General features: G+C 50.5%; 1 protein-coding gene across 1 annotated transcript in view; it reads right to left on the bottom strand.

Annotated features, from left to right (window-relative positions):
• Positions 1–7,292, bottom strand: part of FGFR3 (fibroblast growth factor receptor 3) — a 55,562-nt gene extending 48,270 nt beyond the window's left edge. Inside the window, exon 1 of the mRNA XM_075148547.1 lies at positions 6,994–7,292. Within this exon, the coding sequence (XP_075004648.1) occupies positions 6,994–7,168 (175 nt within the window). The 5' untranslated portion in view covers positions 7,169–7,292. The remainder of the gene's footprint in view (positions 1–6,993) is intronic.
• Positions 7,293–13,403: the final 6,111 nt, after the last annotated feature.

Raw genomic sequence — 13,403 nt, 5'->3', positions numbered from 1 at the left:
AGGGCTTCCCATGCCCTCCTCTGCCCCATGCCACAACGAAACCCCCCAGTAAGTCCCTCTGCAGATCCACCACCAGCAACACAGGGGACCAGACAGCTTCTGGGACGCGGGTCCTGCTACTGGGACCACATCTGCACCTCATCTCCGCAGAGGCCAAGTGCTGCCTGCGTTTTGTGTGAGGAGCCTCAGAGATGCTCTTGTCCTCAGAGCTCTACAACAGTGAAGTTCTCAACTTCTTGCCTGTTACTTTGCATTGCTCCTCTCTCCTGGCATCAGTCAGAACTCACCTACGCACCACATAACCACCACAGGTTTGGCCCTAAGCAATATCCAGCTATTTTGCTGACTCCCCTACCCCCAACTCGCCCCAGGTCAACTCCAAAGTACTTCAACTCCATCACTTCTGGGTACTAGCCCAATCCTTATAACCTAGCAGCGATCTGGTCTCCAAAGCTTTGCTGATTTAACTACATCAGCTGAAATACTTTAATGAGATTCCTTGTGAATGGCACAAGGTAGTTCGGTGCAATAAAGGCACGACTGTAAAACACTCCACTTTCCAGGGCAAAAGCATTAAATAAGGTAAGCCGACAAATACTTTCATCAGTTATCAAACAGCAGGAGCCGGGAAGTCACCCTCGCGGGTCTCTGGCATGCCATGGTGCACCACGATCGCCTGTTACTTCCTTTCCCTAAAAACCTTAGACCAAGGGATGTAGCGATGGCTTGGCTCCTTGGGTGGAAAGGAAAAGAGGGGAAAAAAAAACCCCAAACCAACATGCTGCCATGTGTCAGCTTGACATTTTCAGGTAGTTCAACAGCTCACAGTACAACCCCTGGGTGCAAACACCGACGCTGGGGTCCTCGTGCTGCGGTGTTCCCGGGGAAGAGCCTCCAGCACACACCGCAGCCTGCGGAGCTTCGCTTGCTCGCAGAGAGCGATCCTAGACTGCGTCCTTTCCTCACCCGAAAACTTGGAACCCTTCTCACTTCTGAGTCATTAATACTTTTAACCCCTCGCAACCTGCAGAAATGGCACAGCCCCAAAATCTCACAGATGCTAAACGTGTAAGCACATGGTAATTGTTTTGCATACAGTTCAGCGTGATAAAGAAATCTCCTCCCAAGTTTTAATATAACCTTTTTATTTAACCAACTCTTTATATTCCCCTGCTTTCTGGATTTGAGAAAGCAAGGCCAGCACACAAGACCTACCTCCCCCTCCACAATAAATACCACACCTTTTTTAGATGAATACATCTGAAACTGAAGCTGTTACTGGAGAAATGTTTTCTTACTTGACTCTGCTGCTATTCTTCGAAAAAAAAAAAAAAAGAAAGCTTTGCTACATTATGTAACCTGAGTGCCACAGCAAAAAAAAAAATTGATTTAACTACCTGGCTAGTCCCTATCCACCTGAACGTGACAACCCCCCAGATAGCCTATCGGAATAATAGGGCAGGTTTACTTCTGATTACCTTTCACATTTTAACTACTAAGTTTACCAAAGGTTTTACTCAGCTCATATCTCACAGTTCTTGTTTGCTTTTGATATTACAGAAACTTCCTGGTCATTCAAGCCAAGGAGCAGATACTTTAGGGGTAAGCACACCAGGAATACCGCATTCACCGCAGGAATAAAAGCCCTTCTTCACACATCCTGGGCTTTAAATCATATCTACGGCACTTGGCAACCTGAGCTGTGAGCATATCGGAAAGGGAGCACCGGGACAGTTAGCTCTACTACAGAGAAAAAGTACTTTTTTTTTTAACAAGATCACCAGATAAACAGCCAAAAGAGGGGCAAACACTAAACTGATAAGCTATGTAGGAGGCCAAGGAAAAAAAGTCAATGTAACAAGGTATTTTAAGGCATCGTACATATCTTCAGACATGGTTTTAGCCCAGTGTTTGCATAGGGGGTGCTATCGGATTTACTCCTCCTAAGAGCCCGGACTGCCCGCTTTCACATACCATGAATAGCTTTGCTGAACCACAGTCCCATTTACTGCAAAAAAAAGGACGTATGGCAAATTTTTACCAAGCCACCATCCTCTCTGGTATCCAGCCTGGTACATGGAGGAGAATAAAGTTTATTAACTAACCAGTATTAAAAGAGATGAAACAGCAAACACTGACGCAGCTCCATCAAACCACGCTACCGAATGGCTTGGAGGGTGCTGAGTTAGCAGGCGATTTCAAGCTGCCTTTTTTTTGTTTTTTTTTTTGAAAGGTCAGAAAAAAGAAGAAACAGGTATGGAGAGCCAAACAAACCCCCACGACATAGGAAAAGTTACAAGCACATAGCACACTAGGAAAAAGAGAAGTCTATTCGAACAGGGAAACAGAATAAAAATAATTTAATTAATCGTCTGTGTATCAGGTCCAGCCTAGCTGGGAAAAAGTCGCCCAACGGGGAGGGAATTTCACCTGTATTTTTAGTAGAAATACCTGAATTTGTAACATTCCTGCTCATTCTACTCCACATATACTAAAAATTGCCAAAAGCTAAGCTATGAGGAGAACACAGCCATTTCTCCACCTATTCTGAAGCCTCAGGGCTCACACCCAGGCTCCTGCACTGGATCCTACACACTTCAATGACCAGCTAGAAAAACCTACCAGCAGGCCATGCCCTAACCTTAGCTGAAATTAAGGTTCAGCTAATGCTTTCAGTCACAGCTCTGTGTGCCAGCTGACAGATCACTGTCAGAAATGTCTTGGTCAAATGCTTTTGTAACCTGGAAATATTATCAACTGCTCAGAAATTGGGGTGATTCCTTATCTTTTCGGGTCTCTAACTGAAATAGCAGATGTATGCAGTAAGTTTTCAGGGAGGACAGCTTTCTAAGCATATAGTTTGATATCAAAGGTCACTTTTATTGATGATACTTTAAGAAGAAAAAATTTTTCTGGCCTTATAGAGGGGAAGAAAGTCCTCCCCTAGCTTCACGTGAAATTTCAGCTTTGTCCAGGCAGCAGATGGGGTCCCACTGGATGGAAACAGTCCAGATGCAGCGGGGATGCAGCAATTAAGACTTCTTTAGAGCTCGCCTAACTTCAAAAACCACACTCAGGCAGGCTTTGGGACAGGTACGCTTTCCCAAACAGTGCTGAAGATTTGTTGGAATGAGTTGTAAAAGTTAACATGCTGGTCAGAGTGTATTACTTTAATTGCATGATTTAATTAGCAGATCAACACTTCGCTACACAATTTTCAGATTTACTTTCATCACGTTCCCTACTCAGTGGTTGTTAATAAAGTCTTAATTAAAAGAAAAAACCCTCAGATTTAATTGGAGTGACCCTTGTCAATACACGTAGAAGACGTGATGTTATACAGCTAGTATCGAGTACATTAATGAGTCCATCTCTGCACTGGAACAGACTTTCTAGTTCACTATTTGCTAGGGAAGAAATAGATTTTTTTAAAAAAAAAGTGCCATATTTCATCATCCTCTTATGTTATTGCTCAGTAAAATATGCTAGTCTCCACATTAAAGACTTAATTAGCTTTTTTAGCTGCTGCTGTTAATGAGAACAAATGGATCAACTTTTAATCTCAAAACTGTACCGCTCATAGCTGCCCACTGAACCTAAAGGGTTTCTGGTCTCAGGCACAAAGTAGGAAGCACCATCGATATATAAGAGACTCTTTTTAGAGAGTTTTAACACATAAATCCCGAGGCCGGCTCCAGGAACGGTCTGTGCCATTTGGCATTCACTTCAATACCCTTATAATTTCAGGGTGAACTTTGAAACGCTTGGATACACACAGCGAAGCGATGCGGATCGCCGTTACCCTACACCTTGGACCCTCCGCTGGGCGCACGCTGGAGGGCTACATGAGCCCCGTTGCCATCAGCTGCATGAAGAAAAACATCTCAACCGGTGCATCACCAGCTCTTTGCAAGCAGAAAAGTCACAGGAATTGGTACGTGCCCCACCATTCAACTCAAACAAAATCCCGAAATGGCACTTCTCTGTTCTTTTGGCTTGAAATCTGCCTATGCAGGAGCTCTGGGTGATAATTAGACTCCAGTGCTGCACAAGGAAACTTCGGTTCTTGCTCCTGACAGGCTGGGAGAGCTCTCCCCTTCCCTGCTCAAATGTTAGCAGCTCTATAAAATTCTTTCAATGCACGCAGACAGCTTTAGCAGCTAACTAGTGCAATACAAATCTTAAGAAGCCCAGAAATTTCCTTTTTCACATATACCATATACAGACAGACACATACAAACCAGCTACAGGAGACAGGCCGGTTATCAGAAGTTTTTAAAAGCAAAACGCTGCCATTTCACTTGGTCTGCTCTCTAAGAAAACAGCCAGCGTCACTTGACATTCACAAATCGTACGAAGTAATATCTTTATCTGAATACTAATGCAAATTGGACGGGCTTTTTTATATTGATGTCTATTCTGTGGCTGCTGAATAGAGTGACCGCATGCTCAAGACTGCAAAGGAGTTCACTGACCTCCCTAATCATCTCTGTCATAGCCCCTGAATGACATACACATTCAATCCTGCCTCGCCTCTCTACTTTCATTCATAAAAAAAAAAAAAAAGAGGGGGGGGAAAAATTTGACATTGTTCTTCCTGCAGCAGCCCCGAGAAAGGGAGAGAAGAGAAACTCAGCCCAGATGAGGCCCCTGGTGTTTTTAGTTTAGCTTCTATTCAGCAACAGCCCCGCCATCTGCCTCCTTCCTGCCAACAGCCGAACACCTCCCTGCGGAGATGTTAAAACCTGCACCCCCTCCACCTCCGCTAATAGCGAGTATTCATATTAGCAAACATACACATACCTCGAGAATGCCTCCCTTCAATGTGTGTTTTATGTAGCTGAGTATAGGCACAAAGCAGTAGCTGTTATAGCCTTCACAGCCCCGTGTGGAGAATTAGATCACTGGGGAAAAATCCTTCCAAGCCCCTTTATGGAAAATAAGGCCTTAGACTGTAAATGCAAAGCCCAGCGAACAACAACCCTCAGTAATGAGCCAATACCCCATGGCCCATTTGACTAGGAGAAAGAATTTGCTTTTTACCATTCAATTCAAAAAGACTGAAAAAGTAAAATGTGTTTTTACTTGGCTCTGAAGGTTTATATTCTTTACAGTTTCTTTTGCACAACCTTTTCCCTCCCAGGTCGGACGGGCAGCGGGTGCCCCCGTGCTCGCAGGGCCGCTGGCTTCGGCGTGGAGCTGGGCAAGCAGCGCTGGCTTCACGCTTCCCCGCGCACGTGGTCGGTGGTGGGAGAGCCACCGGCATCGCAAAGCTCCCCCTGCCCTCGCAGCCCCCCGCCCGCGGGAGCCTCCAGCAGTTCATAGTGATGGGGCAACCCTCAGAGACATCGCTGGGTGTTGGGGTTAACGGGAGCCCTCTGCTCAGGGCCAAATCCTGCTCCCAGGGAGCACAAGGAGGGTTTGACAGCGACACCTCTACTTGGAGAAAGCTGACAGAGCGGTAAGAGAGCCTGACCCGAGGATTTCCACTGGAGCCCCTGGAAATCCCAACCCATCGCTCAGTTTAAAGACATCACCAGAGGGACGTTTCCCTCAGTGCGACCTCCGGGTACGTCACTTGTTACAATGCAAACAGCATCCTAAAGCCTTAACGTGCAAAGGTGTCTTAGAGCACGGGAAGGGTTTAGTACCACTTGAACACATCATCAACCCCAAGCTACGGGCTGAAGATGCAGGTGGAAACCCAGGCGACCGCCAAGGCAGCCACCGAGGTTGGTCCCCACCCCCGTGGGTTCAATTGTGCCCGAAGTGACAGCGCCAATACGTACTTCAGCCTAAAATGGGGAGAACTGGGGACACGTCGTTTCTGCTGCTTCCCACCCCTGTGACCAGCACAGGCTGCTCGCTTCCTCCCGCACACCGACCTCATCTGCTCTGACCAAGTCGCTGAGATGTTGCCCCATAAATCAATTCTTTTGGCTGTGAAAAATGAGCCAAACGAGTTACACTAAGAATCTGGTGTTTTATTAGGACTTTCTTGAAAACAAAACCAACCCCCGGTGTGATTTATAGCTTTAACCAAAAGGGGTATGAAAGTAATGCCCCCACCCCCCAGCCTCCACGAAGCCCATTTATTCCCCTGTCACTTTTTTGGCAAACAGGCTTCAAACCCTTTCCTGAACAATGGAAACTTTCTGCCGGGTACATGCAATCCCGAAGACGGGGGGCTGCGAGGGGGCTCCCTTCCATTAAAGAGCTTTGAAAAATAAACAGGGACTCAGGTAGCAGCTGAGGCGTATCACTGAGACACGACGTTTCAAACCCGCCGTATATATATTTAAAAAAAAAAAACAAACAAAAAACAAACAGCTTTTGTCCGACGTGTTAACTTTTTTTCACTTGCAACTGCAGTGCTGCCACTCGAGGGGAGATCTTTACTGGCTTCCCCGAAATGCTGTTCCCTTCTCAACACAGCCGCAGTTATTAAGCTGCGATCCAGCGTGTGTGCACCCGGAGCTGTCGCAACTCCAGTTTTGCTCCCAAGATGTGGATATACATGACCCTTCCTTACTTTTCCCACCAGAAACACACGCAGCCACAGCATTTCAGATGTGCGCTGAAGATGCGCGCTACACATGCACGAAGGCATCTTTCCTTCCCCAACTGCAGTTATAAACGCAGCCACGGGTCAAACCCGGGGTGTTGCACGTACCGGCACCGCTGGGAGAGAACTCCTGGGAGACAGGGATCGTCTTAAAAGCAGTTTTTCCCTCCCGGGCGCCTCTGCGGCTTGCCCGAGCCGCGGTGAGCGCAGATCACCCCTGCCCGGCTGCCACCTCCCCGGCCCCGCGCGGTGCCGCGTTCGTAACTCCCGCTCCAAAGCCGGCTCCGGCGGTCTCCATCCGCCCCCCCTTCCGCTCTCCTAGAGAGGGGGGCTCCCGGCGCTAAACCCGGCCCCCGCCGCGGCCGACCCTCTTCCCCCCCCGCCCGATCCGCGGCGCGGAACACGTGTGCGCGGCCGCGCAGCCTTACCTGCCGGCTGCCCGCCGCTCCTCTCCGCCGCCGCGCCTCCGCCCCGCCGCGCCGCCGGCATCCCGCCGACGGCCGCCGCCAGGCACAGGCACCAGACGGAGCCCCAGGCCGCCCGCATGCCTCCGGCGCGGCGCCGGGGCAGCGCGGCCGCCGCCGCACCGCCCGCCTCAGACATCCCCTGGCCGCATGCTGCCGCCGCTCACCGCTCCGCTCCGCCGCCGCGCTGCCGGGAGAGGGAGAGAGGCGCTCAGGGGGAGGAGGAGCCCCCCCGCCCCTGGTGCCGACACGGAGGAGAAAAAGGAAAAAAAACAGTAAAAAGGAAAAGTAGTAAAAAGGGAAAAAAAAGTGGTGGGGGAGTAAAAAAGCGCAGGGGGACGCGCGCAGCCCGGGCGCCGAGCGGCGGCGGGGCGCCTACCTGCGCAAGCCCCGCGGCTGGCCGCGCACCGCGCATGGAGGGAGCGAGCGCGCCCGCAGGAGCCGCCGCCGCCGCCGCCCGCCCGCCGCCGCGGCGCTCCTGCGTCTGCTCGGCGCGGCGCGGGCGCGGAGCGGGGCGGCCGCGATGTCCCCGCCCGCCCCGCCGCCCGCCCCGCCGCCCCGCCCCGCCCCGCCGCCGCCGCCGCGGGGGGCCGCGCCCGCCGCCCGCTCCGCTCCGCTCCGCTCCGCGCCCGGCCCCCGGGGCTGCGCGGGGGGGAGGTCTCCGCCGGGAGGGGGAAGGGGGCGGCCGGGTGCCGCTGGGGGCAGGCGGCGGCTCAGCCGCTGCGCTCTCCCGCCAAGTCCCTGGGGTGAGGCAGGCACCCTTTTCCATATACATGCGATTAAAGTCGGCTCAAAACCCCGCGGCTCCAGAGTGGCACCGCGTGCCGCGAAACGCACCCGTGTATTTTCTTCTTTTGGCCCTATAACGGCATTTTCTGAAAAGAGGCGGTGGGAGCGGGCTGAAGGGGGATCCGGGGGTCGGGCGCGGCAAAGAAACTGCACGCAAAGCTTTGGCTCAGCTTTGAGGACCCGCAAATGGGCTACGCACCCACTCCCCTGGCAGGGTTGCCGCGCTGCACTCCGAAGTGAAGCCGCCAGCCTGCTTCAAGCACCCTGACTTCACCCACCAAACACCAGAATCACTGGTTTTTATTGATGGGAGTAATCTCAGCCTCCACAGACTCTGTGTGTTTGCTGCCGCTAACTGGGCTAGCTACTTTAATAAAATCTGATTAAATGTCACTTGTATCTAGTTATGATTATGACGATCTAGTCACTATCACAGTTACGATTTGGGGTATTGTGGTCATCTCAGAGACCCCCAACACGACCAAGTTGCCTAAGTGACATGCATCAGTTACTGCTGACAAGCGATCTGAGCTGCTTCGTACAGAGAAGTCACAGCTCTGCTTTAATCCCCTTTGACGTAGCAGCTCATTCACCGAAAATAGATGCAAATATTATCAGAGCTGAAAATGCTCTGCGTAGGGGGCCCAAAAAAACCAACCTGCGTAACAGTCAAGCCGAGGTTGACTGTCAGAGAAAAAGCCGGGGCAGCGTGGAGGTTTGGCTTTCAGCAAGGGTGTACGGTGGGGATCGCTCGCAGCCGCCGTGGAGGGCTTGGAGTTCGCGCTGTTGTCGCTGCGTCCGGGATCTGTCTTGACACCTTTATCAGGCACAGAGACTCTGACATCTCAATACTGTCGCATTGTGTGGGGAAGCATTGAGACGGGGCTGTGGCGAGGAAATCCTACATGTCAGCAGAGACCCTCGCCAGTGACACCGTCGATTTAGATGAAAACAATAGGGGGAAAAGCAGACATATAAATAAAATGTGGTTATTTCACCGTCACTGAGATGGCTTGGCAGCGTGTCAAACTGCACGATGTTTGCTCTCACAACTGCTGAGCTGGAGGTGCCAGAAAATCGATAAAAATAAAAACAACAGCGGCGTAATTATAACACTGCATGGGAAGTTGTTGCCGTTGTTATTTTGAAGAGGACTTTTTGCAAAAGCAGGGCCAAATTCTGATCTCATGTAAAGTCAGCAGGGTAAGAGCAACACCCGTTATTGTTACTATTATGATCCCCATTTTCCAAGGGGAGAGCAGCAAAGGAGGGTCAGGAGCTTTCCGAAGCCCACAGCTAAAATAGAAACGTAAGTGAGAATTCAGGGCAGTTTCTCACACTGTGGCTGTGTTTCAGAAGCGCCACAGTGGCTGTTCCTCCGTGTCAGGTGAAGGCAAAAGCTTTCGTGATGCTCCTGGAGCGGGGTAATAGGATGGAAACGGCCGACCCGAACTCGGGGAGTTTTAAGGTTGCTGGGAGATGTAAAGGTCTGCGTCTCGGATCAAGTCAGCTCAGTCCCTTAACGGTTTTGAACTGTTTTTCATTTGGAGAAAAACTAAAAGCTTATAACATTTGGAAGCCCTTTACAACAGGAAATCAGAGGGGTATTGAGATAGTCCTGTGTGAAGGACTTCAAGGTTCGCAGTTTTCCCTAGAGTGGGATATTTTTAGGTTTCCCGTTTATTAACCTCTGGTGCAGCACACTCTCGGGGGGCTGGGGAGCACAGGTCCGATTAAGCGCAGATTTTCTGATGCTGCTTCGTCACTGCGGTGGCCGCCGTAACAGAGCCCGGGGTGCAGTGCTCTGCAGCAAAAACTACAGCTCTGGACTGTGTCTCAGCCACTTTCTTACTATAAAAAAAATCCATGTATGTAGACTAGTAAAGCCTGCACAACACAATTGCATTTATTTTAGGACTACTATGCCATAAGCCACACATTAGCCCCAAAGTTTTCCTTTCCCCTCAAGCTAGGAGCGTGCACTCCCCTTCATGCACTCGCTGCCAATGTGTTTGTTCTCCTTTTACCCTTTATAAACATTCCCTTCCCAGAACTTTATATTTATTTATCCCCTTAATATCCCGAGCTGTCAGTGATGAAAATCAACCCCCTTTCAGCAGTTCAGGGATGGTGAGCGGCTGCCCTTTTCCAAGCAAGCGGCTGAAATACAACGTGGTCAGCGGTGCTCTCGGTGTCCAAGCCTGTCACCATCACGCTCCCACGGCACCTCCATCTGTCTGAACCCCACTGGGGGCTCAGCCACCGAGAGCAGCTGTCCTGGGAAGAGATTTGGGGGGCCTTGCAGGCCCTGGGGGCGTTGGCATGGCTAAAACCCCTCTCTCCCTTCTTGCCTCTCCAAAGCCCTGCCAGAGAGGGAGGCTGCTAATCTCTCTGAAAGTGCAACCTGTTGATAGTCTCAAAATAAGTTAAACGCAGGCTGCTGTCAGCAAAATCGGCTCCAGGCGTGAATGCTTTGAGCAGACCCTTCTGCCTCTCTGTCCAGAAGATGGGGACGGGACAGGCTGTGAGTCTGAAGGCCCTTGGGGCCGAGGCTCCCCTTGAGCCACCTTTGGTGACATGGCTGGAGGAGAGCGTGCGATGAGATGGGATGCAGTGGCATGAGCTTCTTCCCTTCCCCCTGCAAACTCTCCCCTGCAGTGTTGCAAGCCACTCACATTTAGCAAAGCAGACAGCAGAGCAGAGAGACCATCCTGAGCTAACGCAGTGCTGGGCTCAATAAGGATCTTGCAAAAACGATACCGGGGACTGGTACCCCCATACATCCCCATCAGTGGATCCTCGCAGAACTTGCTCCCTTAGAGGGCAGAAAGTGATTCCTGAATCAACACTGAGTTGGAGAAAAGCGATGAGGTAGGAGAAACTTCAGTGCAAGTTTTAATACGCTGGGCAACTTTGATCAGAAATGCGGTCACAAGAGGCTCTGAACAGTATTGGGTTAGATACACACAACAAATATCTCCAAATGTTTCTTATCAGAACCGGGGCTTGTTAGCTGATTTGTGAGCCAGACTGAGTGTTACGGCCCCGCAGCGCTGTAACAAGCTGTTCCTTCAGCCCGACGGACCGTTACGAGCTCACATGAGGCTCAACTGAAATATTGGGTCAGAGATCAGTGTCAGCGTGCGTGAGTAGAAGCCCAAGCTGCCCACCCTTTCGCATCCAAGGGTTAAATAGCATCAGTGGATGCAGACGCTGGGGTACATTTTCCAGAGCTCATGTCACTATCCGTTTATATCAATAAGGTGCATTGGAATGGCTAAACCGTTTTTTATTAGCTAGCCAGCCCAAAGGACTGCGATTCCAGGCAGTTTTATTGAATTTCAAGCCGATAGTCGTTGTTGCTAAGATTAAGGACCCTGATTGTCAGGGTAAACACCGCGAGAGGTTAAGCCACCCTGTGAAGGTTCTCTGTGCCTGCACCCTCCGCGAGCTGATTGCAACACAGCCTCGTCCTGTGGGATTTGTTTCCCACCGAACAGCGTGGACAGATGAGGAATAGAGGGCTCTGCAAGGGGCGAGTTGTTTCATTTGAAGTGAAATAAGAAGGAATGAGTGAGCTGGAGAGACACACCGAGTCTCTTCTGCAAGAGCTGCGTATGGGGAGGTGCTGGCAGAGGTAAAATAATTTGGCAGCCTGGAGAGCAAAGCAGACGATTGGAGGAAGCAGAGAGGAAAAAAAAACCTGGAGAGAGCCTGTGGAGGGTGTGAGAAGCAAAGATTTAAAATCAGACCTTGAAATAATGCTGACTCAGCACAGCTGCCGCGTGCGCAGCCGGGGGACTGCGCCGGGGTCACGAGCGGCTCTCGGAGGTGCCACTGACCGCCCGCACAGGCTGGGTGTTTCCCGTCCTTGGAGTAAACCAAGACAATGCTCTGGAACCTGGAGAGGAAAAGACAGCGATCTCTTCAGCCTGCCAGACCTATTCGTGCCGTCACCACGTAGGACATCTCGAGCAAACGGGCTGGAGCATTGCACTGGCGGGGGTAGCAGGATCCCTTACTTTGGGGGCGTTTGAAAAGAAGCCACAACCTGTTTAATCCCCCACCCGCCTGTGCAGACTGATGCCTGTGAGGAGAAACCACGTGCTGCCAAGATGAGTTTCTGGGAGCCCAATGCCCATACTTAAAGTCTTCTCTCCTGGATGCAAGCAGAGAGCACCAAAGGGCACCGGCTGCCTGCCCGTCCACCCCAGCTGCCCACCCGCAGCGGGGGGGCACAGAAACACCCCTCGTCTGCAGCCCTTCAGAGATGTCACATGTCAGGCTCTTCCCCAAGTCCTGGCCCTGCTGTATGGCCTGGTGGCCACATCCCTACCCTCCTTTATCCAGGGGCTTTTCCCCTGCTCTGCCCCACTCCGAGGTAGGGAAAGGGGTGCAAAGTGAGCAGCATGGGAGCTTTCGGAATAAACAGCCACACCCTAAAATTAATACGAGCTGAGGGCTTTCATCTATCAGGGGGCAGAATTTTAGTCAATATTAGGGCATTATTACTACAACTTGTTGATCTTCCACTGATCCAGTTGAATATGTCCCTGCTCACTGCAGGGGGGTTGGACTAGATGACCAACCCAAACTAATCTATGATTCTATGATTCTATGACTTTTAGGCAAGCTCTTTCTTGGCACGTTGTCTTACTTCAGGGGAAGGCTTGAATACGGGGACAAATCAGCCATTCTTAATTCTGCTTTAATACAGGCTGTGTGCTCCCGCAAGACAGTGCTGACACAGTGACTCCAGCCCAGCCACATCTAGAGCCTGATTTGTATGTCTATCTCTTTGCAGTTCCTGTGGTAGTTTTATTTTTCCAAAGAGCACAATGCAAGCTCTGCTCTGGGTATATTCCACTGCAGAGGGTGGATCAGACACCTATCAATGTATTAAATATACAGGACGTGTTACAGAATTGGGTGGCTCTATAGGTTTTACGGGCCCTTGAAATAATAAGCAACATGCACACACATTCCAGATCTGATGTGCACATCCAGCAGCTTTGCAGTGGAAAAGCGATGGAGGGTCTCAGGATACTTTATAAACAGAGAGAACTCTGTAGGGGATAGTTAAGTGTTATTATCCCCATGGTACAATGGGTCACTCCAAAGCCTAGGGAGGTGAACTGCCTTCCCAAATACCAACTCCTGGTCTGCAGCTTGTCTTGTGGGACCACGTCCAGCTCTGTCATAATAAAGTGATAACTACCTCAGGGATCTTGTGCTTTTGCAGAAATGTGATTCCCCTCACGCAGCGTGCTGGATGTCCAGATCAAACATCATGAAGAATGCAACCTGTGGTCAGGGAGGTTTGGCCTCCGTCAGCCCTGAAAGGCCTCTGCGTAGTAATTGTGGCATAAATCATTTCATTCATCATTAAGAGAAAAACATTTGTGGTGTGGAAAGCAGCAGTTACATAAGAAATTGGATAGGAGGCAGGTAGGTATTGACTTTAAGATGCTGCATGGAGCCAATGCCTTTAATCAGCAAGGGAAATGTTTGAATGTTAATAGAACTAACAATGAAACCAGAGTCGTGTTTTGACAAGTATTTCCAAACATTCCAGGAACACTGCG

Source organism: Calonectris borealis, chromosome 4, assembly GCF_964195595.1.
Source record: "Calonectris borealis chromosome 4, bCalBor7.hap1.2, whole genome shotgun sequence".
NCBI lineage: Eukaryota > Metazoa > Chordata > Aves > Procellariiformes > Procellariidae > Calonectris > Calonectris borealis.
Note: the sequence above shows the minus strand (reverse complement) of the source record. Positions and strands in the feature narration are given on the sequence as shown.